General features: G+C 44.3%; 1 protein-coding gene and 1 long non-coding RNA gene across 3 annotated transcripts in view; one reads left to right on the top strand and one right to left on the bottom strand.

Moving 5' to 3' along the window:
* LOC125132730 (uncharacterized) overlaps positions 1–22,283 on the bottom strand; it is a 49,399-nt gene extending 27,116 nt beyond the window's left edge. Inside the window, exons 1-3 of one of the 2 annotated variants that reach the window (XR_007136308.1) lie at positions 20,735–22,283; positions 14,493–14,634; positions 14,189–14,358 (exon numbers count right to left, since the gene is read on the bottom strand). This is a non-coding gene — a long non-coding RNA (uncharacterized LOC125132730). Of the gene's footprint in view, positions 1–14,188; positions 14,359–14,492; positions 14,635–20,734 lie in introns of those variants that run through there. The other variant, XR_007136309.1, reaches the window with a different exon arrangement.
* On the top strand, positions 21,215–25,566 carry LOC125132718 (zinc finger protein 350-like). Its single transcript, XM_047790363.1, has 4 exons — positions 21,215–21,304; positions 23,850–23,976; positions 24,262–24,357; positions 25,206–25,566. The coding sequence occupies exons 1-4, from the start codon at positions 21,293–21,295 to the stop codon at positions 25,229–25,231; spliced, it is 261 nt and encodes an 86-aa protein (XP_047646319.1). The 5' UTR covers positions 21,215–21,292; the 3' UTR covers positions 25,232–25,566.
* The last annotated feature ends 68 nt before the right edge of the window (positions 25,567–25,634 follow it).

Below are 25,634 nucleotides of genomic sequence, written 5' to 3'. Positions count from 1 at the left end.
TTTTTTTTTTTTTTTTTTAATGGTCTTCAAACCAGTCTCCTGGAAGATACTGGATTTATTTCCAGCACTCCTGCAGCCAAGAGCTTTCTCAAACATCACTGCCCTGGCTCCAAATGGCAAGTCTAACTGCGTCTGATTCACCAGTACTTGACTTATCTTCGCAATTCCATTTTCATATTTATTTCTGCCTGATGCTTGCCTCCATGGCATTTAGAATACTCAAGATCTTTTCCCTGGTCCCTGCTGTCAGTTTAATTTATTCTTTTTTTCACAAAGAGAAGCCATGAAGCACCAAGCCCCTAGTGGAAAAGATAAATTCAGCAGACACCTTGGGTCCTATTGCAGAAACTTTTCATCTGTAGTAAAACAAAATGAATAAAGACAGGATCCCTAGGAACCTGAACTGCTGCTATTAACTAGCTGTGTGACTTTGGGCAGGACATTTTGCCTCTCTGGCTTTCATTGTTATCACCTGCCAAGTGAGAAGAGAATTGTATTCAGTTCATCTGGTTATCTGGGGATTAAATGAATTAGTATTTTTTTAAAATCAATTAGTATTTTTTTTTAAGGGCTGAATGCACGGCATATGGTAGTTCCCAGGCTAGGGGTCAAATGGAAGCCACAACTGCCAGCCTACACCACAGCCATAGCAACGCCAGATCCAAGCCACGTCTGCACCTACACCACAGCTCGCAGCAACGCTGGATCCTTAACCACTGAGCAAGGCCAGGAATTGAACTTGCGTCCTCATGGATACTAGTCAGGTTCATTACCACTGAGTCACGACAGGAACTCATTAATTAGTGTATTTAAAAACCCTGAGGCAAAACACTCTCTGACATCAACATCATGAATATTTTCTCAGGTCAGTCTCCCAAAGCAATAGAAATAAGAGCAAAAATAAACCCATGGAACCTAATCAAACTGAAAAGCTTTTGCACAGCAAAGGAAACCAAAAAGAAAACAAAAAGACAACTTACAGAATAGGAGAAAATAGTGTCAAATGATGCAACGGACAAGGGCTTAATCTCTAGAATATATAAGCAACTTATACAACCCAACAGCAAAAAAGCCAATCAATCAATGGAAAAACGGGCAAAAGACCTGAATAGACATTTCTCCAAGGAAGAGATACAGACGGCCAGCAAACACATGAAAAAATGCTCAGCATCGCTGATTATAAGAGAAATGCAAATCAAAACCACCATGAGATACCACCTCACACCAGTCAGAATGGCCATCATTAAGAAGTCCACAAATAACAAGTGCTGGAGGGGGGGTAGAGAAAAGGGAACCCTCCTGCACTGTTGGTGGGAATGTAAACTGGTACAGCCACTATGGAGAACAGTTTGGAGATACCTTAGAAATCTATACATAGAACTTCCATATGACCCCACAATCCCACTCTTGGGCAAATTTCAACTTAAAAGAGACACATGCACCCGCGTGTTCATTGCAGCACTATTCACAATATCCAGGACATGGATACAACCCAAATGTCCATCAACAGATGATTGGATTAGGAAGATATGGTATACATACACAATGGAATACTACTCAGCCATAAAAAAGAATGACATAATGCCATTTGCAGCAACAGGGATGGAACTAGAGAATCTCATACTGAGTGAAATGAGCCAGAAAGACAGACAAACACCATACGATATCACTTATAACTGGAATCTAATATCCAGCACAAAGGAACATCTCCACAGAAAAGAAAATCATGGACTTGGAAAATAGACTTGTGGCTGCCTAATGGGAGAGGGAGGGAGTGGGAGGGATCGGGAGCTTGGGCTTATCAGACACAACTTAGAATAGATTTACAAGGAGATCCTGCTGAGTAGCATTGAGAACTATGTCTAGATACTCATGTTGCAACAGAACAAAGGGTGGGGGGAAAAAAAAGTATACATGTAAGGATAACTTGATCCCCTTGCTGTACAGTGGGAAAATAAAAGAAAAAAATGCTTAAGATGCACAGAACCACTAATGGTACACATACCAAAATTACCAAGACTTAAAAAGCAGTGATCGTGTTTACTCACTTTCATGTATTATTTTACTAATTTTCCTATTGACTAAATTATTTATTAAATACCCATAAACACTTAAAAATAAATAAATAAATAAATAAACCCTGAGAGCAGCGCCTGGCATGGGGTTAATACTCAGAACATTTTCCCTGCATGGTGAGCCTGGAGCAGGGCTGGGATTTGGTGGCATTCGATGCATCAGGCCCACGTGTCATCAGTCTGAGAGTTAACACGAAAGGAAACACTAACTAACCCTGCCCTGATGTGCTCTGCAACCCACTGTCATTGTCTGTCATGTTTTAGAGTGTGTGACCCCGGCAGTACCCTCACTGTTACAGGAAATGAGAGGGGTCATGCTAAGGTCAGTGGCAGAGGGATTTTTTTTTTTCTCAATGCACCCAGGGCTTATAGATGTTCCCGGGTCAGGGATGGAACCTGAGCCAGAGGTGGTGATGCTGAATCCTTAACCGCTAGACTAGCAAGGAACTCCAAGAGGGATTTTTGCAGGAGTTCAGCAATGCAATCTTTAGGTCTCTGTATGGAGCCAACACTGTTATGCTACAGAAAAGTCTCCTCAGGACAGACGTGGGAGTGGGTCCTGTTACAATTTGTGCTGAAAGAGAAACATTAGAAAGAAGACAGAAATAGGTCACACGTCTGCAACCCACACCACAGCTCAGGGCAACGCTGGACCGTTAACCCACTGAGCAAGGCCAGGGATTGAACTTGCAGCCTCATGGTTCCTGGTCAGATTCGTTTCTGCCGCTCCACGACGGAAACTCCCGACTTTTATTCTTTAGGCCCAGCTGCTTTCTTTACTTGTAGAGACACTTTCCCCTTCGTATGTGGAGTCTCTCATGATATTCACACAAAACTGTGATTTGTTTTGTTGTAAGGGCTTATTCTTTTGTTTTGTCTTTTTTAGGGCCGCACCTGCGGCATATGGGGTTCCCAGGGGTTGAATCAGAGCTGTAGCTGCTGGCCTACACCACAGCCACAGCAACACAGGATCTGAGCCGCATCTGTGACCTACACCACATGAGAGCTTATTCTTATATATGACTGTCTTTGTCCCTGGTATATGATATGCACATTAAAATGGAAAAAGCAGAACTCTGGAGATATTTGCTACTTATTGACTATTTTTGGAAAACATTCTTGTTTGTTAGTAAAGATGGTATTAAATTCACCTCCAGGGTTATTTTAAGCCGTGTGTGTATGTGTGTGTGTGTGTGTGTATTTAAACTAGGAAAAAAAACCTATGTTAAAAATTGAGTCAGGAGTTCCATGGTGGCTCATCACATTAAGGATCCGGCGGTTCTCACTGCTGTGGTATCTAATGTGGCAAAGGTTCAATCTCTGGCCCTGGAACTTCTGCGTGTTGCTAGCATGAACAACAACAAAAAAATTTTAATTAAATTTGTTTTCAAAAGAGAGAGCTAAAGGATTTTTGCTTTAAAAGAAAATAACTGATGGTACCCAAAAATTTTTTGGCTGCCCCACAGCATATGGGGTTCCGGGGCCAGGGATCAGATTCCAGCCACAGTTGCAGCCCCTATGCCAGACTCTTTAACCCACTGTGCCAGCTGGGGATCGAACCTGCGTCCTGGTGCTACAGAGACACCGCTGATCCCATTCCACTACGGAGGAACTCCACAACAGTACCCAATTTAGAATAAAGGGTTAGAGACGGCCTTTCAGAGTGATGTTTGCTGAGACCAAAATACTGGCTAAGAGTCATGCTGGTATACAGACTGCGGAAAAGCTGCAGGCAGAGAAGAGAATGTTGGGTGTTCCTGATGTCGGAACCCGCTTGAAAACCCGTTATCAAAAGAACACCTGCGTAATGGCTGCATCCTGGTGAGGCGAGGAGGGGTGGAGGGTAAGGCCAGGAAGGTAGGACCTGGAGAAGGAGTTTTGTCCTTTTTCCTAAATAATCCATGAAGCCAGTCAAAGCTTATCCAGGGGAGGGCTGTGATACAAGCTGGCTGTGAAATGTGACCAGTCTGCTTGCTTTGGAGCAGGCACTGGAGGAAAACAAGGGTGCAGCCAGGTCTAAAGGGGAGAAAGACTGGGAGTCTGGGGTTAGTAGATGCAAACTATTGCATTTGAAGCGGATCAGCAATGAGATCCTGCCGTACAGCACAGGGAACCGTATCTAGTCGCTTATGATGAACAGGATGGAGGATAATGTGAGAAAAAGAACATATATATATTATATATATGTGTACAACTGGGTCACTTTGCTGTGCAGCAGGAATTGGCAGAAGACTGTAAATCTACTATAATAAAATAAAACAGGATTATATTAAATCCTAAAAAATAAAAAAAATTAATGAGAGAAAGGATACAGCATGGTTACTCTTTGCCGATAACGGAACAGCGCTGTATGATTGTCCAAGAGAATCAGGAGTTCCCATTGTGGTGCAGCAAAAACAAATCTGACTAGGAACCATGAGGTTGCCGGCTCGACCCCTGGCCTCACTCAGTGGGTCAAGTATCCGGTGTTGCCATGAGCTGTGGTAAAGGTGGCAGACGCAGCTCGGATCTGGCGTTGCTGTGGCTGTGGTGTAGGCTGGCAGCTACAGCTCCGTTTAGACCCCTAGCCTGGGAACCTCCATATGCTGCGGGTGTGACCTTAAAAAGACAGATGGCAAAAAAAAAAAAAAAAAAAAAATATGAATAGCAATGCAATTGTTCAGTTAAGGGGTAAGAGATGATAACCATTAGCTTTCACATACACAAGCAAGAAAAATGAGAAAATAAGGAGCAAATCAATGTGGCTACAAAAATAGGTTAAGAAGAAATTCGCAGGAGTTCAGTGCTGGCTCAGCTGGTTAAGAATCCAGCACTGTCATGGCTGTGGCTCTGCTTACAGCGGTTGTGCGGGTTCAGTCCCTGGCCCAGGAACTTCTGCATGTCTTTGGTCAAGCCAAGCGGGGGAAAAAAAAGCTTCTGCTACCACAACTTCAGGCCATAAATCTTTGTGGTTATACTTTATCAAGCACAAGCGGACTTTCCTTCCATTTCTATATGTTTAACAGGAATGCTTTCCGATTCCTCAAAATAGTTGCTTATATTTTATTTTATTTTATTTGCTTTTTAGGGCCGCTCCCTCGGCATATGGAGGTTCCCAGGCCAGGGGTCGAATCGGAGCTGTAGCCACCGGCCTACACCACAGCCACAGCAATGCAGGATCCAAGCCAAGTTTGTGACCTACACCACAGTTCAGGGCAATGCCGGATCCTTAACCCACTGTGCAAGGCCAGGGATCCAACCCTCAACCTTATGGTTCCTAGTCGGATTCATTTCAGCTGCGCCATGGCAGAAACTCCAAAATAGTTGTTTTTAAATGTTTTATCTGGTTTTTATAAGTTTTTATCTGTGAGAAAATCCATTTATTTGTTTTATACTTTAAAAATATTTTCTCACAAGTACTTTCCACTCTATTTCCCTCAACATCTTTCTTCTCTTTTTCAAGGGGTCAATTTCTATTGACTGCTTTCCAAGTCCAATGACTTTTCTGCCATATTCAGTGATTTTTAAATTTTGTTTTTTTTTAATTTTAGGAAATAATTTATTAAATAAATTAATTGATGACAAGTTCTTTTTTAAGAAATACTTAAAAATATTACACTGGAAATAAAAGCACTTTCAATATAGAATCTAGAGAAAATAGTATTTTTATTTTAATATAGAATCTAGAGAAATAATATGATTGTTAAACATTCCCTGATGATTAGTCAGGTTGAGAATCTTATTATGCACTTGTGGGCAATTTGTGGGGTTTTTATTTTAATTTTTGTTTTAAGCTTTATTGAAATATAGTTGAGATTTTTAAATTTTGGATGTTGCATTATTCACTTCTAGAATTTTCATTTGGTTCCTTAAATAGTTGCTACTTCTCTTCATCTATTTTTCCTTATTCTCTTGATCACAGTTCTAAAGTCTGCTTTAAAATCATTGTTTGCTAATTCCAACATCTACATTATGTTGGACTTAGTCTCCACTAATTATTTTTTATCCTGACTTTGGGTTACATTTTCCTGTTTCTTTGTATGTTTAGTGATTTTTTTTTTTTTTTTTAACTTTTGTCTTTTTAGGGACGCACTTGCGGCAACACCAGATCCTTAACCCGCTGATCGAGGCCAGGGATCAAACCTGCAACCTCGTGGTTCCTAGTCGGATTCGTTAACCACTGCACCACGACAGGAACGCCTAGACAATAAACATTGTCTAGAGTCATGGTGGTTATTTGCAGGAGAGTTGGTTCAGTGAGGATTTGCTCGGCTATCACCAGAAGCAGAAGCTGTCCTCTTTTATTTCTAGGGTTTCATGGAAACTTTTTTTCTTTTTAACTTTTATGTGGTTGGCGTGTGTGTGTGTGTGTGTGTGTGTGTGTGTGTGTGTGTGTGTGTGTGTGTATAATATATTCTTGGCCATGCTCATGGCATGTGCAAGTTCCTAGACCAGGTATCAAACTCGAGCCATAGCTTGTAACCAAAGCCACGGTAGAGACAATGCCAGATCCTTAACCCTCTGAGCCTCAAGGGAGCTCCACTTTATCCATATTTTATTGCCTTTTGATATTAAGTAACAGTTAGAAAGCCTTTCCCCATACCCAGGTCATAGAGGAATTCATCCATGATTTCTTGTAAAACTCACATGGAGGGTTTCATTGTAAAAGCTTTAGATGCCTTTCACTCTCACCTGTTGTTTATCTACCTTTATGCAAGTACAACACATTTCAGTATAGACTCTGAAGCATGTTTTAATGCTGACAGAACTACTCCATAGCTCACTGCACTTTTTTTATGCTTTTCCTACCTAAGCCTACATGTTACTTTCCCTGTAATTTAAAAAAAATTAACTCATCTGATTTCAGAAAAAAAAACCATGTTATTTTTACTAGGTCCATTAATCTTTTACTTTTTTTTTTCTTTTTAGGGTTGCACCTACAGCATATGGAGGTTCCCAGGCTAGGGGTTAAATCAAAGCTGTAGCCCCAGCCTACACCAGAGCCACAGCAACGCCAGATCCGAGCTGAATCTGTGACCTAAACCACAGCTCATGGCAATGCCAGATCCTTAACCCACTGAGCAAGGCCAGGGATCAAACCCAAAACCTCATGGTTCCTAGTTGGATTCATTTCCACTGTGCTGCGCTACGACAGGAACTTCAATATATGTGTTGTGCTTTTTCTGTTTTTCTTGAAACTTTAAAATTATCTTATGGAAGACTGATGTCTTTATACTGTTCAGATAGCCTACCTCAAAGCAAAGTATGTCCTTTTACTCGACAGGACTACACTGAAGCCTAGTGGAGTGTTTACAATTCTTTTCCCATCAAACTTTGTTATGTTTTTCTTAAGTATTCCCTTTTGCGGGGGAGGGGGGGGGCAGGGGACTGGACCAGGGATTAAACCCAAGCCACAGCAGTGACACCAGGTCCTTAAACCGCTGAGCCACCAGGGAGCTCCCTCTTACATTTATTACTAAAAATGATAACTTTTGGTTGGTTTTGTAAATAGAATTTTGTCTTCCTTATATATTCTGATCATCATTTGTGTATATGATTTTATATATGTTAATTTCATATCTTGCTACTTTTAACATTGATTCTCTAGGGGTTCCCTGCCATACCATTATAGCAGCTGCAAATATAATCTTACTTATTGAATTTTTATGCTTGTTTTCTCTTGTGTAATTACACTGACTCATACTTAGAGGACAATATTATTAACTGAAATAGTGGTCCTACTTGCTTTGTTCCTGCAATATTTCCCCTAGTACATAAATACAGAATCATGCACAGGATGTACATAAACTCCTATATCCTTGAGGGGTTTTTAAAAAACCATGTTGTTGACGTTCCTTCATGGTGCAGCGGGTCAATGATCAGGCATTGTCACTGCAGTAGCTCGGGTTGCTGCTGTGGTGCAGGTTCAATCTTTGGTCTGGGAATTTTTATATGCCATGGGCGCAGCAGTCCTCCAAAAAAAACCATGCTGTTGATTTTTTTTTTTTGTCTTTTTGCCTTTTCTAGGGCTGCTTCCCTCGGCATATGGAGATTCCCAGGCTAGGGGTCTAATCAGAGCTGTAGCCGCCGGCCTACGCCACAGCCACAGCAATGTGGGATCCAAGCCGCGTCTGCAACCTATACCACAGCTCACAGCAACACCAGATCCTTAACCCACTGAGTAAGGCCAGGGATCGAACCCGCAACCTCATGGTTCCTAGTCGGATTCGTTAACCACTGCACCACGACAAGGACTCCCATGCTGTTGATTTCTGTCAAAGGCTTTTTTAGCATCAATGAAGAGAGCTATAAGCATTTTCTTCCTAGATATATCAAGTGAATTTTATAGTATCAAGATATATAAGGTGAATTTTATTTTATTTTATTTTTTATTTTTTTTGTCTTTTTGTCTTTTTTGTTGTTGTTGTTGTTGCTGCTATTTCTTGGGCCGATCCTGCGGCATATGGAGGTTCCCAGACTAGGGGTTGAATCGGAGCTGTAGCCACTGGCCCACGCCAGAGCCACAGCAATGCGGGATCCGAGCCGCGTCTGCAACCTACACCACAGTTCACGGCAATGCCGGATCGTTAACCCACTGAGCAAGGGCAGGGACCGAACCCGCAACCTCCTGGTTCCTAGTCGGATTCGTCAACCACTGCGCCACGACGGGAACTCCTGAATTTTATTAATAAAATTCCTTGCATTCCTGGTCCCACAAGGCTATATAGTATATTGTTTTCTGAACTTTTTCTTAAGGCCACACTGGAGGCATATGCAAGTTCCCAAGCTAGGGACTGAATTGGAATCACAGCTGCCAGCCTACGCCACAGGCACAGCAATGCCAGACCCTTAACCCCCTGAGTGAGGCCAGGGATCGAACCTGGATCCTCATGGATACTAGTCAGGTTCGCTTCCGCTGAGCCACGATGGGAACTCTGCTGTGTTTTCTTAATGTCATACTGTTTTCAGTATGATTTATTTGACCCATGTTTTATGAGAAAGAATGCTTTAAATTTATAAGCATAAGCAGCACATTTAATCCTATAATATTGCTGATTGCTCACACACACATTTTCTAAGAACAGAAAGAAAATTGTGAAAAAATGCACACCTGAAATATATGGTTATCTCGGGAAGAGAGGACTAAGACTAGAAATGACGGAGGATGCAGATGAACTTTCTCCTCTACATACCTTTATATTATTTTATTCCTTAATATAGTATGCACATTATTAATTCAATAATTTGGGAGAACAATTTACTAAATTAATGAAAATTTAAATGTCTATATATTATCACAGAACCCCGAAGTGCTAGAATCTCTGACACGTTTCCACAATATCATGTATATTCTTCATTCACAGCGTGGTTTCTATTTTATTCTGTCATATTTTGCGTGTCTCCCACATCTGGCTCTCAGCCCTTAGGAACAATGATCCAGGTCAATTAATCTTTGCATATATGAGTCCAGACAACCTGTCCTGGCACAGAGTAGATGTTTAAGAAGAATTTTTGAACTGAAAGATAAGGAGTTCCCAACGTGACGCAGTGGAAACGAATCCAACTGGGAACCATGAGGTTGCGGGTTCAATCCCTGGCCTCGCTCAGTGGGTTAAGGATCTGGCGTTGCCGTGAGCTGTGGTGTAGGTCGCAGATGCAGCTCAGATCTGGTGCTGCTGTGGCTGTGGTGTAGGCCAGCAGCTATAGCTCCGATTCGACCCCTAGCCTGGGAGTCTCCATATGCCGCAGGTATGGCCGTGAAAAAAAAAAGAAAGAAAGATGAGGCTTTATACCTTGGAGCTTACGTCCTGGGCATGCACACTGAAAGATTTGAGAAAGAGACTAAAAAAAGAACTATCCTGCATGGTGTATGAGCATAAACAGAAGCACGCCAAGAGGGCTATTCTGAGGAGCAATTGTGAGTTCACTGGTGTGGAGTCCCCTCCCCAGAAATGAAATTTCTACCCTCAGAAAGAGGAGTTACGAAGAGCCCGAGAGTCCCTATCAGAGCTGGGACTGCTGGGGCAAATCTGTGACTGATGCTGCCCCCTCTTGAGTTTTATCTTCATGACCTTCAGCTTCTTTTCTAGATTGCTGCTTCCTGCAATCCCACAAGAATGATTCTTGGTGACTTGATCCTGAGGCTACTTTTCCTCGTCCAGACCGGGCGTGGGATCCTGGGGAACCCCTTTCTTCTCTGGACCTGCGCTTCCACATCCTGCACTGGCCATGCCTGAAGCCCACGCACCTGATTCTCCCCAACATGGCTGTGGCCAACTTCTCTTCAAGGGGATCCCCCAGATGACATCTTTCTGGGGAGTGACACACATCCTGGGCAACACTGGCTGTAAACTTGCCTCCTGCATCCACAGACTAGCCCGAGGCCTTTCTCTCTGCACCGCCTGCCTCCTGAGCATCTTTCAGGCCATCACCATCAGTCCCAGAACTGGGGGGTGGCTGCGGCTCAAGGACAGAGCTTGGAAGAGCATCCCTTCTTCCTGCTTCCTGTGCTAGATCTCCAGCCTGCTGATCAACATCTTTGTCCCTATAAATTGAGAGGCTCATCAGCATATTCGCAATTCAACCAAGTGACGGGATTATGGACGGTGTTCTAAAAAGCCTGAGACGCCTAGGGCTGCACATACACAATTATCGTGACTTTCCCAGATGTTGTGTTCAGGGGACTCACGACGGGGCCCCGTGTTTACATGGTCCTCTTCCCCCACAGACACATATGCACACCCTCAGAAACTCCCAGAGATTCTCTCCAGAGGCAAAAGCCACTCACACCATCCTGCTTTGAGCAAGCGCCTTCCGTTTTACATCACCAGCTCTAGGCTTACGATTTATAATGTCTTTTTCAAATCTCACCTCTGGGTGCAGTACACGTCTGCCTTCCTGGCATGTTACCCCACCCTTAGCCCCCTGATACTGCTGCTTCAAGATCTCCAAGCACCAAGATTCTGCTCTTAGACGGTGAGAAAAAAAAAAATCCCCAATGACCAATGGCCCACTCACAACAGTTTCTCTTTTCTTCTAAGAATCTGGTTATTCACTTGTTCGAGCAAGGATATACAGATGTCTGGAACAGGACAGACATTCACCCAAGATACTGATGATGGAAAGATTTGTATGACGTTGACTTCGCCACAGAGAGGCTTTCAGCTTCACACAGAAGGCAGACAATCAAATAAATACAGTAATGCAGAAGTATTAATATTACCCTGATGCTTTTTTTTTCTTTTTGGCTGCACCACGGCATGCAGAACTTCTGGGGCAAGGAGTCAAACCCAGGCCATAGCAGCAACTTGGGCTGCGGCAGTGACAATGCCGGATCCTTAACCCGCTGCGCTGCCAGAGACCTCCCCATCCTGATGCTTTGTGATCGATGGAAGCACGGAAGTTGAACAGAGATAATTTGGGGACATATCAGAAATTTTAATGGCTTATTAGGGCAGTTACTAAATTGGATGCAATATTGTGTATTGAAAAGCAGTGCTGGCTTTGTGTGCCAACAACAATTGTAATTCATGGGATGCTGTTTAATCATTTTATGATTTAGGGTCTCTACCTATAAATTGTATCCTGTTAGATTATTGTGGAAAATAAATGAGATGATGAACAGATCTTCCAAAATAATCGAGTGAGGGCCTGGGTAAATCCACTGATTTATAAAAGCAACATAAATACTGGCAAAATTGTTAAAGTCAAATTTTTATGATCCCAGAAATTAACCAAAGGCTTACAATAACCTGAAGAGCATTTTCATTCAAGAAAAAAATTTGAACCTCCAGTAAATACAGTGGGGTTTGTGGAGTTTTAACTTTGTTTACTCCCAGCCCCCTCTCCCCACCTCTGCACTTGGCTTAGAAAAACAGCAGCCTCACAGCTCCAGTAGCCCTGAAAACCATTTGTCAGAAACGACCAGTTTTAGAAGTTTCCTGGTGGCACCGCAGGTTAAGGATCCTGTGTTGCTATAGCTGTGGTACAGGTCACAACAGGGTCAAGGGTTCGATCCTTGGCCCAGGAACTTCCACAAGCTCTGGGCGTGGCCAAAAGAGAAAGAAAGAAACCTGATGAGTTTCAGTTATTTAACACTATACTGGCTTAAGGCTGCATTATGAGTTGGGGTAAACAAAAGCCCAGTCAAAAGTTTTAAAAGGAGTTCCCGTCGTGGCGCAGTGGTTAACGAATCCGACTAGGAACCACGAGGTTGCGGGTTCGGTCCCTGCCCTTGCTCAGTGGGTTGACAATCCGGCATTGCCGTGAGCTGTGATGTAGGTTGCAGACGCGGCTCAGATCCCGCGTTGCTGTGGCTCTGGCGTAGGCCGGCGGCTACAGCTCCGATTGGACCCCTAGCCTGGGAACCTCCATATGCCGCAGGAGCAGCCCAAGAAACGGCAAAAAGACCAAAAAAAAAAAAAAAAAAAAGAGCATCTGAAAAATAAGATGTCCACAAGGAGCTTCTAAATAGTCTGACACACTGCCAAGGATCTAAAAGGCCACATATGGAGCTCCCGTCGTGGCGCATCAGAAACGAATCCGACCAAGAATCATGAGGTTTTGAGTTCCATCCCTGGCCTTACTCAGTGGGCTGAGGGTCCGGCATTGCCGTGAGCTGTGGTGTAGGTTGCAGATGTGGCTCAGCTCGGATCCCATGTTGCTGTGGCTCTGGCATAGACCAGGGGCTACAGCTGCGATTAGACCCCTAGCCTGGGAATCTCCATATGCCGTGGGTGTGGCCCTGGAAAGACAAAATAAATTAATTAATTAAATAAAAGGCCACATACATACATACATACACAGGGACAGGTACTGGGGACCCTGAAGGTCACTGGATATTCGCCTCTGGCTGACCTTGATATCCTGCAGCAGAAAGAGAAGGCTAAGGCAGACCCGCAGACTGAGCATTAAAGTGGTCGTGGAGGGAAGAGGAGTATGGGATTAACAGAAACATACCACCGTCTATAAAACAGAGGAATAGGATTCACTGTGAAGCACAGGAACCTGTATTCGGTGTCTTGTAATAACCTAAATGGAAAACAATCTGAAGCTGCATACCTGAAACGAACACAGGACTGTGAAGCAACTATAAATGTTTTAAAAATTAAAAAATAAAGTAGTAGTACAGCATGAAAGCACAAAGTTCCCTTGGCACGGGGGAGAGGACTCACTGACTCAAGGCAACTAAGGTACCCTCTGATCAATTATTAGCTAACTAGCAAAGACGTCAGTGGCGGCACCTTACGGGGCAGAGAGACCTAACAGTGTCAATCTCGGAATGTCACAGAACAAACTGCAACAACAGTTGCAGCAACAGCAACAAATTCTGAGGAGACAGGGAGTCCAATAGGCACATTATATTGTCTAAAGTGTCTAGCTTCAGAGTCCCTGTTGTGGCTCAGTGGGTTAAGAACCTGACCAGGGAGTTCCCGTCATGGCTCAGTGGTGAATGAGTCTGACTAGGATCCATGAGGACACAGGTTCCATCCCTGGCCTCGCTCAGTGGGTTAAGGGTCCAGCGTTGCTTTGAGCTGTGGTGTAGGTTGGAGATGGGGCTCGGATCCCGCATTGCTGTGTAGGCTCGCACATTGTTGTGTAGGCTGGCACCTTCAGCTCTGATTCCACCCCTTAGCCTGGGAACCTCCATATGCCACAGGTGTTGCCCTAAAAAGACCAAAAAAATCTGACTAGTATTCATGAGGATGCGGGTTTGATCCCTGGCCTTGCTCAGTGGGTTAAGGATCCAGTGTTGCCACAAGCTGTAGCACAGGTCCCAAACATGGCTCAGATCTGGTGTTGCTGTGGCTGCGGTGTAGGCTGACAGCTGCAGCTCTGATTCGACGCCAAGCTTGGGAACTTAAATATGCCACAGGTGCAGGCCCAAAAGGAAAAAAAATTACTAGCTTCAACAAAAATATTTTGATACACAAAGAATCAGGAAGGTGTGACCTTTACACAGGAAAAAATGCAGTCCAGAGAAACCGTCCCTGAGAGGTCTTACATGTCACACTTACGACACAAAGACATTAAATCAGCCATTATAATTATGGTGGAGGAACTAAAACCATCTGTGAAGGAACTGAAAGAAAGTATGACAACGATGTTTCACCAAAGAGAGGATATCAACAAAAGATTTTAAAAAGAATTTACTAGAGGGGCTTCACAGCAAACATGCAGATAGGTCAATAAGGATTTTCCAGTGTGAGCCAAAGAAAAATGGAAGCAGAAAAAAACTGAGAAACAGAGCCTCAGAGATCTATGGTACACACTCAAGCATCCTAACATAAGCTTGATGGAAGTCCTAGAAGGAGAGGAGAGAGAAAAAAGGGGCATGAAGAATATTTGAAGAAATAATGATGCAAACTTCCAAACTTGATGAAGACAATCTACAGACACAATCAGGTCAACAAACTCTGAACAGCAAAAAATTATTACCTTCCTCACAGGCTTTAATCTCAGGAAACTGGCTTTTCCCAGAGATGGGTATGAAATAGGTTCTTAGTAGATGACTGCTAAGAACATTTCTGCAGTGATCTCAGATACGACAGCCGGCACTTCCATTTTCTGCTCCAACTTCCTGCCACACAAAAAACAAGCAACCTAAGCATCAGTTGCATATTCTCCAAAATCAGTTACTAGTGGTTTTTTTATAACTAAAACATGTTCAGGAGTTCCCATCGTGGCGCAGTGGTTAACGAATCCGACTAGGAATAGTGAGGTTGCGGGTTTGATCCCTGGCCTTGCTCTGTGAGTTAAGGATCTGGCGTTGCCGTGAGCTGTGGTGTAGGTCGAAGACGCGGCTCGGATCCCGTGTTGCTGTGGCTGTGGTGAGGCCAGTGGCTGCAGTTCCGATTCGACCCCTAGCCTGGGAACCTCCATATGCCGCAGGAGTGGCTCAAGAAAAGGCAAAAGGACAAAAAAAAGGACAAAAAAAAAATGTTCAGAGTTCCTGTCATGGCTCAGTGGTTAACAAACCCGACTAGCATCCATGAGGATGCAGGTTCGATCCCTGGCCTTGCTCAGTGGGTTAAGGATCCGGCGTTGCCATGAGCTGTGGTGTAGGCCTCAGACTCGGCTCGGATCCAGCATTGCTGTGGCTGTGGTGTAGGCCAGCGGCTACAGCTCTGATTCAACCCCTAGCCTGGGAACCTCCATATGCTGCCAGTGTGGCCCTAAAAGACAAAAACAAAAAATAAAAAAATAAAAATAAAAAATGTTCACAGATACATAAAAACTCATAGTATAGTGGATATCTTTATCTACCTCACAGATTCAACAAATGTTAAATTTTGTCATATTTGTCTTATTTATGTATATATTTTTCTAACTATCATCTATCCACTCATCTCCCTCTATCTTCTACCCAATTTATTTCTTTTGGCTGAACTATTTGAAAGTCAACTGCAGACATCAAGAGCCTTTAGCTCCAAATACCTCAGTTTAAACCTCCTAATAATAAAGATATTCTCCTACAAGCAACAAGGTCTCCATGAGGCCGGTCCTTTCAGAGTGTGGTATTTGGGAAGAATGAGGCCCAGATACTGGAGACCACCAGCAAGCTGAAAAAGAGAGACCAGGCTTCGATGAAAGTTTTAAGGAAAAAAGCCACAGTGAAATTTCCTCAATCTAGGAAGCCCAAAAGCCAAATATACTATATAAGGCAGCAACAGAGCCGTCACTTTCTTTGCAAAAATCATATGACCAGGTTCAAGATCAGGGCTCTACTACATAAGCTTCCACATGGTCTCAGGACTAGACAATCATGATCCTTCAGGTCAACCAAATTTAGACTGAAGTCCTCTAAGGCCTCTGTAAAAATCCTAAAACAACTGAGTTAATCACTCAAGACCCGGCAGCTAAGAGAGAAGGAGGAAAAATGGTCGATCTTAGGATAGTGCTCTTTTCACACGAGTTTCTTGGCTCTTGGACAAGGCACTGGGCTGGCTGAACATAATCTTTTCTTTTCTTTTTTGTCTTTTTGCCTTTTCTAGGGCCGCTCCCTGCAGCATATGGATGTTCCCAGGCTAGGGGTCGAATCAGAGCTGTCGCCACCGGCCTACGCCAGAGGCACAGTAACTTGGGATTCAAGCCACGTCTGCAACCTACACCACGGCTCATGGCAATGCCGGATCCTTAACCCACTGAGCAAGGCCAGGGACTGAACCCGCCACCTCATGGTTCCTAGTCGGGATTCGTTAACCACTGCGCCACGACGGGAACTCCAACATAATCTTTTCTTTGGGGATGTTTAAGCTATTGGGTTTCATGAAGTATTCACAAAAGAACTAACTGCTGAACTGACCACCAAAGATCCAAAGAGTATTGGGGAAAAAGAGAAGGAAATAAGTCAGGGGTGGGGAGTAGGAGAGGAGTGAAGGCAATAGTTGCCTACAACTAAGAGCCATTCATTCTACCTGACTGCCAGCTGTGTACCAACGGAGTACATGCTATTATTTAAAAAATCATATTATAAAGCGTACCACGCAGAAAGCATAGTAAAAATAATGTTTGGGAGGATCTCCTGTTGTGATGCAGTGGGTTAAGGATCCGATGGCAACAGCTTGGATCACTGCAGAGTTGCAAGTTCGATCCCCAGCCTGACACAGTGGGTTAAGGATCCGGCATTGCCACAGGTGTGGCACAGGTGGCTGCCGTGGCTCATATTTGATCCCTGGCCCAGGAACTTCCATATGCAGCTAGTGGGCGAAGGATTCGGTGTTGTCACTGCTGTGTCTTGGGTCTGATCCCTGTGCCTGCAGCCAAAAAAAAGAAAAGAAAAGAAGAAAAGGCTTGTGGGGATGTTAAGACAGAGGGAAACATGAAGTCTTAAACTTTACGATACAATGATCTGCACAAAAGCTATCAGAATTAATAAGACAGTTTATCAAGTTTGCTTGGTATAATACCAATATACAAGTTAATTGTATTTCTATATATCACCAACAAAGAGCTAATGAAATTATAAAATACCATTTACAAGAGTATTGAAAATTTCAAGTATCATGAAACAAATCTAATAAAAATGTACAAGACTTCTGTAAGAAACATCAACTTTTTTCAGAGACATTAAAGAACTAAATGATGGGGGAGTTCCCGTCGTGGCGCAGTGGTTAACGAATCCGACTAGGAACCATGAGGTTGTGGGTTCAGTTCCCGGCCTCACTCAGTGGGTTAAGGATCCGGCGTTGCTGTGAGCTGTGGTGTAGGTCGCAGATCGGCTCAGATCCCACATTGCTGTGGCTCTGACGCAGGCTGGCAGCTACAGTTCCGATTCGACCCCTAGTCTGGGAACCTCCCATATGCCGCAGGAGCGGCCCAAGAAATGGCAAAAAGGAAATAAATAAATAAATAAATAAAAAATAAAGAACTAAATTAATCAAGTGATACGCGCTGTCCATAAATTTTAAGACTTTAAAGATGTCATTACTCAAAAAATATTTATATATTCAATGAAATTCCAGTACAAAGTCCAGCCCCTCTCCTTTTCTTTTTTTTTTTTTTGGTGGAAGTTGACAAAGTGAGGTAAAATTTTATTTGAAAATTTACAAGACCAAAAGATCAAAGACACTCATTTAAAAAAAGAATGGGATTTGTGACCTTACTTTATCAGATCATAAGACTGCTGAGGAAAAATTAATCAGTCAATCAAAGAAGAAAAAGGAATTTTTTTTTAATGGCTGAACCTGCAGCCATATGAAAGTTCTCTAGCCAGGGATTGAATCTGAGCCACAGCTATGACCTTACGCCACATCTGCAATGCCAGATCCTTAACCCACACCACTGGGCCAGGGACTGAACCAACCTCTAAATTGACCTGATCCACTACAGGTGGATTATTAACGCATTGTGCCACAGTGAGAACTCCCAGAAATGGAAAATTTTATTCGAGCCAAATCTGAGGACTATAACCCAGGAAATGCAGCTTAGAAAGCTCTGAGAACTGTTCCACCCATTAGAAGTCAAAACACAGTTACATTAGTTTTGAGACAGAGAGCTACGCATTAAATGATGCATTAATGACAGTTTACATAATCCACATCTAAGTGCTATGTGACCCCTTATGAGAACAAGAAGGAATGTCATCTTTAAGGACTCGTCCTATTGATGCTAGAAGAATACTGCTCTTCAGTGGCTGAGCAGGTATTTCTGCCGATGGGGAAGGTTTGGTCCATATCTAACACAGATCCGAAATGCACAGTGATGGTTGTGGTGGGAGGTAGAGGCGGCCAAAAGGCAGAGAAATGTCACTGTTTAAATTTTTGTTTTGCCATAAAGTATGAATTTTATTTCCTGAGACTTTAGGAAAGATCCCATAGCTAAAACAGAACAGTACTGGTCCAGGGACAGACAACAGACGGAAAAGACCAACAACCTAGGAGTTCCCATCATGGTGCAGCAGATATGAATTCAACTAGGAATCATGAGGTTTCGGGTTTGATCCCTGACCTCGCTCAGTGTGTTAAAGATCCAGCATTGCCGTGAGCTGTGATGTAGGTCTCAGATCTGGCATTGCTGTGGCTGTCGTGTAGGCCAGCAGCTGTAATTCTGACTCAATCCCTAGCCTGGGAACCTCCATATGCCGCGGGTGTGGCCCTAAAAGGCTAAATAAATAAATAAATAAAGCTGTTGGGATAATTATACGGAGGAAAAAAAAGGTGACTCCTGTATCACAAAATTCGCAAAAACAAATGGGCGTCTGTGACTATTCAGGATGCAGAAGATCCTTCTTCAGTGTATCTCAATTTATCTTGTCTCGTGAGATACAAGTGAGAGTCTTTTGGCATGGATGTGGTTGCCAATGTCTCCTCCATAAAACATATCCGAAGCACAGTGAAGCCGAGACGTCTAAATGCCGGAGTTTGGTTTACTGCAGGGCCATGCAAGGAGAAAGGTGGCTCATGTCCTAAATACCCTGAACTTCCGTCAGGCTTTTAGCAAAGCCCTTTTATAGGAAAGGTGAGGGAGAGGCGTGATCAGTTGTTGCAAACTTCTTGGTCACATCCTTTGTTCTTGCAGCTGTCCTGGTAGGTCAGGTCACAATGTTCCTGTAACCCTCCATCAAAACAAATATTATTCTCTGTCCTGCTGCTTTTTACTTCAAGGAGTAATATTCTTAAAGGTCACAGCCTTGAGAATTACACAAGAAAGGGGAGGGGAGGTATTCATTTCTCTCCCCATTGCCTCCTTGTATTCTTCTTTTTTCCTTTTCTTTTCTCTCTCTTTTTTTTTTAAGCCCAACCCACAGCATGCAGAAGTTCCTGGATCAGGGACTGAAATAGCACCATAGCAGCGACAGGAGCCACCGCAGTGACAACACCAGGTCCTTAACCCACTGTGCCACAAGGGAACTCCCTCCTTCCCATTTTTAAGCAACAAACCCCATAAGCAAAGTGACATCGTTACCCCGCCGTTCCTTGTTCAAGGTGTAATATTCTCAAAGGCCACAAGCATCAGCTTTCACCCTCAGAGGTCCAGGCCTTGACTAGGAGGAGGGTGCCCCTGAGCTGGCCAGTCACCCTGATGGTGTTGCGGAAACCGCAAAAACCGTGGCAACGGAAGGAGACAAACAGCACTCGGAGATATGGAAAAGCAAGGTTTATTCAGCACCGGTGCGGGCTCAGAGGAGTCACCTTCAGAGTCTGAGCACCAGGTCTTTGTTCTCAGTAACTTTTATGTACTACAAGGTCTTGATTTTCCCATGTAAGCATCCCGGACCTCCCCCATCCCCAAGCAGACAGTGTTCCTCCCTAAGAAACTGAGCAAGCAAGGTTACAGAAGCAGAACTGATAAGCAATGCTGGGTACCTGATTAGCAGGGCTGCTGGCTTGGACAGAGAGCACATAGTTGTTACATTATTACAAGAAGGGTGGTATAGTGACGAGCATAGCTGGAAAGGCCTGCAGCTGCCTTCTTAGCCAAGGGGGGTTGTTCTTTAGTTAAAACTCTATTTCAATGGGAACTGGTCCAGTGCTGGAGACGACTGAACTGCCAAACTCTGCAGAAGGCAAACTTGGCGCACGTGCAAAAGCACAGCAAGCTAAGGATTGCTGACGCAGAGTTCTCAGGTACAGGGTCTCCTTCAAAGGCAAGATAAGGGAGTCATACCTGAACCAGGAGCAGCTGCACGACGCCCTAGAGGGATGCACCTGTCACTAGTTGCTAGTCTTTTCCTCCGTTATTCACTCAGAGATGGCTTTGTCATTGCCTGCACCTGATTTTGCTCAGGAACCTACGTCACCTTCCCTAATACAAGTCATGAGGACTAAAGCCTAGGCGCCTCTGTTCTGTGGAACAAAGGGCCTCCTGGTCGCCCACTTTCTTCCTGTAAAAGAGTCTTGTGTGTTTTGTCATTCGCCGCCCCTCTTTCAAGATCTCCCGCTGCCCGCAGCGCTGATCGTGACTGTCCAGCACCCCGCCAGGGTCCGGCTCCAGTGCCCAAGCCCGGCCGGAGGGGCAGATCTCAGGGGGCAGCGCCCTCGGGGCCACATCCCCAGACCCCCGCCCAGATGTCATCACCCGGGGACCCAGGCGGCCCTCAGGATGCTCAGGCCGGCCTCCGGGACCCGGCCCCCGGGCTGCCGCGGCGGGGACCACCGCGACGCCGCCCCCTGGAGAAGCGGGAGCGCTGCCTGGCAGCGCTCGCCGGGCCCCTGGTACAATAAATGTGAGCCCCTTACCCGCTCGCCGCCGTCTCTCCTCGCGAAGCACATCCAGAGGCGACGAGACGGCGCGGCCGGCCTCCGCTCAGGCCAGCTCTGTGGTGGGTTTCGCTCCCCAGTCAGGTCGGAAGGCTGGGGGCTAGAGCGCTGAAATGCTCCTGAGCAGGCGCGACGGTGCTGGCAGCAGCTGAGGAGATGGAAGAGCCGGAGAAGAAAAATCTTGAAGAGAAGTCATCGAATCCGCACCTTTTCGGCTTCGTCAGCCGGAATGGCCACCTCACTCTCCCAGCGGCGCATGATCCAAAATGGCGGCGCAAGGTCCAAGATGGCCACTCCCAACCTAAAGAAACGACGTTGGCGCGGCCATGTTGTACGGCAATCATTCCGCCAGGCACCTGAATCTAATGCTCACTTCCCAAGGGGCCTTGAATCTGAGGTGTGGAGGTGGCCTGTCCCCGACGTCAGCGGAAGTGGCGTAGGAAGCTTGGCTTCCCCGGACTTGAGGTCACAATATTGGTTTTAGATTTCCGCGAGCGGCTTTAAGAATCCCGCGTGGTGGGAATTCCAGGACTTAAGATGTGGTTTGTGGTGGGTACTCGTGGTGGATTGTTGTTTACGGCAGCCTCCGAGTTTGGGGGGCCTTGTGGGTGGCTCGGACCTCCATCAGTGTTGAGGAGTGGCCGTAGGAAGAAACTATTGGTGTTGACAGTGACAGGTTGGCTCCGGATCGCCCCCCGGGAGGTGGAGGGAGGCGTTGGAAGAGCCCATGACTAAGGGACTCATCTGGATACGGTTGGTGAGGCTAGGGCTGGGGCTTAGCCATCTGGGATTCCTGTGGTCGGAATCTGAGCGTCGGAAGGGCCCGTGGTCCGGGTGAAAATAGGTGTGTGGGGAACTGCGAATGGGCGCGACAGCGAAGGGCAGGGTGGGGGGCTGTGTGGGACTCCTTGGGAGAGGTTGAGGGGGTTGGAACATACAGGGGCCTCAAGTCGATAGACACTTGGGTCTGTGCTAAGCATTGGAGTATTCTATTTCCCAAGGTTTCATCTGAAATTTTTCAACCATACAGAAAAGTCGAAAGAATAGTAAAATGTTCTGCTATGTACCTGCCACCGAGATCCATGGCGTGTTAAAATCGTGCCATAAATACGTAGAGTTTGTGTGTGTGTGTGTGTGAGAGAGAGCCAGTGTCCATGTGTTTGTATACGCTTGAAATCAGGTTAATTCTAGCTTTTTATGTCAGTTTGCCAATTGTTTGTGTGACTTTGGGTAAGGTACCAAGTTCTGTTAATCTCAGTTTTCCCAGGCAAACTTAGTGATTTCTACGTCATGGGAGGACTCTGTCTTCATGCCCTATATCTTATTACATGTCTTTCTTCATCTGTTGAGATCATTAAATTGTTCTACTACACCATTCATGAATTCCTGGAATAAAGTCATCTGTGCATTGTAAGATTCTTCCTATATTTGGTTTTCTTATATTCAGTTTTCTTCCTATTAGTGAATGTGGTTTTCTCACCTCTGAGCGAGGCCAGGGATTGAACCCACAACCTTGTGATTCCTAGTTGGATTCACTTCCATTGTGCCACGACGGGAACTCCTAAAGACATGTTTTAAGATCTACTTTGTATATAAGGAGGAAGCAACATAAATTCCTTAAGATCAGCAAATATTTCCTGGCCATTAAGTGTGTGGGTCCTCCAGATAGTGGACCCAGTGAAGACTCATCTTCCTCAGGAAATGTGGGAAATAGAACAGGCACAGCTTAAAACTTAAAAAATCTCTGATCTAGGAGTTCCCGTCATGGCGCAGTGATTAACAAACCCGACTAGAAACCATGAGGTTGTGGGTTCGATCCCTGGCCTTGCTCAGTGGGTTAAGGATCCGGCGTTGCCATGAGCTGTGGTCTAGGTTGCAGATGCGGCTTGGATCCCGCATCGCTGTGGCTCTGGCGTAGGCCGGTGGCTACAGTTCCGATTAGACCCCTAGCCTGGGAATCTCCATATGCCGCCGGAGCGGCCCCAGAAAAGGCAAAAAGACAAAAAAAAAAAAATCTCTGATCTATGAGAAGATAACAGTTCGCTTACATAAGGGTTATTGTACAAATCATGGTGTTACTACATGTAAGATGTTTAGAATGATACGTGGCACATAGTGAGAGCTCTGTGTTGGCTTTTTTGAATATCATGATTTAATATGTAGTCCAGCTTCTAATAAGCAGTCCTTTTTTTTTTTTTTCCAGCTGAGCACTCGGTGTGTGAAAGTTTCTGGGCGAGGGATCAAACCCACGCCGCAGCTACAACACAAACTGCTGCAGTGACAACGCTGGATCCTTAACCTGCTGCACCACAAAGAAACTCCTAGATAGTTTAAAGTTTAACTGATATTTTACATTGGGTAAATGAATGAGTGAAGAAGTGAATGAAGAATGCACAGGGAGTTTCCACTGTTGCTCAGTGGTAATGAACCCGATTAGTATCCATAAGGACACAGGTTCAGTTCTTGGCCTTGCTTAGTGAGTCAAGGATCCTGCATTGCCACAAGCTTCAGTGCAGTTAGCAGACGTGGCTCTGATCCTGCATTGCTGTGGCTGTGGCACAGGCCAGCAGCTACAACTCTGACTTAACCCTTAGCCTGGAAACTTCCATGTGCCACAGTACGGCCCTAAAAAAAAAAAAGAGAGAGAGAGAAAAAAATGCACAGGAAGTTCCCTGTGGCTCAGGAGGTTAAGGATCTGGTGTTGTCACTGCAGAGGCTCTGGTCAATGCAGTGACACAGGTTCAATACCTGGCCAGAGAACTTTCATATGCCGCGGGCACAGCCAAACAAGCAAAAAAGGAGTTCTCTGGTGGCTCTGTGGTTAAGGATCCAGCATTGTCACTGCTGTGGCACAGGTTTAGTCCCTGATCTGAGCACTTTCACATGCTGCAGGTGCAGCTAAATAAAAAAAAAAGAATTTGTGAAGAAAGGATAGCTTTAATGAATGTAGACCACAAAATGTAAGTCAAAACTAGATACAGAAAAAAGTGTTTATACATTTTATAGTAAAAATAATCAGAATAATATCCTATAGATCTCTACTATTTTGCTCTATTATATTAACTCCATATTAAAAAAGATTATGTTGCAACAGGGCTTATTGTCATTCAGTGATGTGGCTGTGGATTTCACCTGGGAAGAGTGGCAGCTTCTAGACACCGTTCAGAAGGACCTCTACCGGGATGTGATGCTGGAAAATTACAGCAACCTCATGTCCCTGGGTAAAGACAACTTTCCTAATAACTGCAGTGTATGCCCATTAGTTGCCTGTCTTTTTTCCATTGCTACAATCTCTGGGTACTCGGACGCCCTCAATGATTTTGAACTTGGACTAGTACTGGTAGGTGACAGAGCTTATTTTATTATCTTACAGGGACTGTACTTAATTTCATTTTCCAATTAAAAAGCTTCTATTGTTCTGAGAGTTAAGCCATACGTTCCCTGACATAGAACTTTCCCTCACAAGCCCTAATACTGCCCCGGTTCTCTTTGATTACCCCTGACAGGTCATCAAGCGACCAAGCCAGAAGCAGTGGTGCACTTGGAGAAAGGAAAGCAACAAGGAACAGTCGAGAGGGAATTTTCAAATCAGTGTAGTCCAGGTGAGTGAAACCAATGCAGGAGGAGTTCATAGAAGCAGCGTAACTGTTGGTACTGTTGGGTTGAGACCTTTGTTATTTTAGTATATTTTTTAATTGAAGTATAGTTCATTTACAGTGTTAATTAGTTTCAGGTATACAGCAAAGTCATTCAGTTGTATATGTGTGCATATATTCTTTTTCAGATTCTTTTCCATTGTTAGCGCAAGACACTGAATTTAGTTCTCTATGCTGTCTAACAGGTCCTTGTTGTCTATGGGCTTTTGGGTTTTTTTTTTTTTTTTGTCTTTTTAGGACCATACCTGCTGCATATGGAAGTTCCCAGGCTATGGTCTAAATCAGAGCTGTAGCTGCCGGCCTATGCCACAGCCACAGCAACACCAGATCTGAGCTGCATATGCAACCTATACCACAGCTCATGGCAATGCTAGATCCTTAATCCACTGAGTGACGCCAGGAGTGGAACCCACATCCTCATGGAAACTAGTCGGATTCGTTACTGCTGAGCCATAATGGGAACTGCCAGATCTTTGCCTTTTTCATTTGGTCCTTCCTTTTTTGCTAAGTTGTTTTTCTATCATAGCTTGTTAGACACAATCAGCCTCCTTTACCTTTTAACCATATTCATATACCTCTTCTATTAAATGCTTTCAAATATTCATAGATTTGTTCCAATGTTTGATGACACCCATGTCTTTCAGTTCATTGCTTAGTATTGTTTCTTTTATTGAATACCTCAGACTTATATTGTGCACCTGCTGTATCACTTCTCCATCTCTTTGGATATTAACTTGAGATTTCATCCCTCTCCTTTTCATGACAGTGGTCATATTTATTGATTTTTTTTCTAGATGTAATGTGGCGAGTTTATGACTGACTTCAGGAAGATAATGGGAAGGATGGACCTGTGGAGAGAGATCATGAATATAATGGGAAAAATATTTTCTTTGAGCAAAAACATTGTTCCATTTATAGAAGGACCCCATAAGTGTGTCTCAAGAAGAATAAGTTTGAAAGACAATCCAGATTCAAGTTTTCAGAGTAGAACTTCTGCAGAAATGAACTCTATTGAGATAAATGGTCATGGGAAGTCACTTTGCCATACTCTGCATGAATCCTGCCTTACTCTAGCGAAGTACTATGAACATAATTTAAGTGTGAGGTCTTTCAGCACGGTAACAAATCTTTTTTTTTTTTTGTCTTTTTGCCATTTCTTGGGCCGCTCCTGCGGCATATGGAGGTTCCCAGGCTAGGGGTCGAATCGGAGCTGTAGCTGCCAG

The sequence above is a fragment of the Phacochoerus africanus genome, chromosome 8 (assembly GCF_016906955.1).
Source record: "Phacochoerus africanus isolate WHEZ1 chromosome 8, ROS_Pafr_v1, whole genome shotgun sequence".
NCBI classification, from domain to species: Eukaryota; Metazoa; Chordata; class Mammalia; order Artiodactyla; family Suidae; genus Phacochoerus; species Phacochoerus africanus.
The sequence above is the reverse complement of the archived record's forward strand: the minus strand, read 5'-3'. Positions and strand labels throughout refer to the sequence as shown.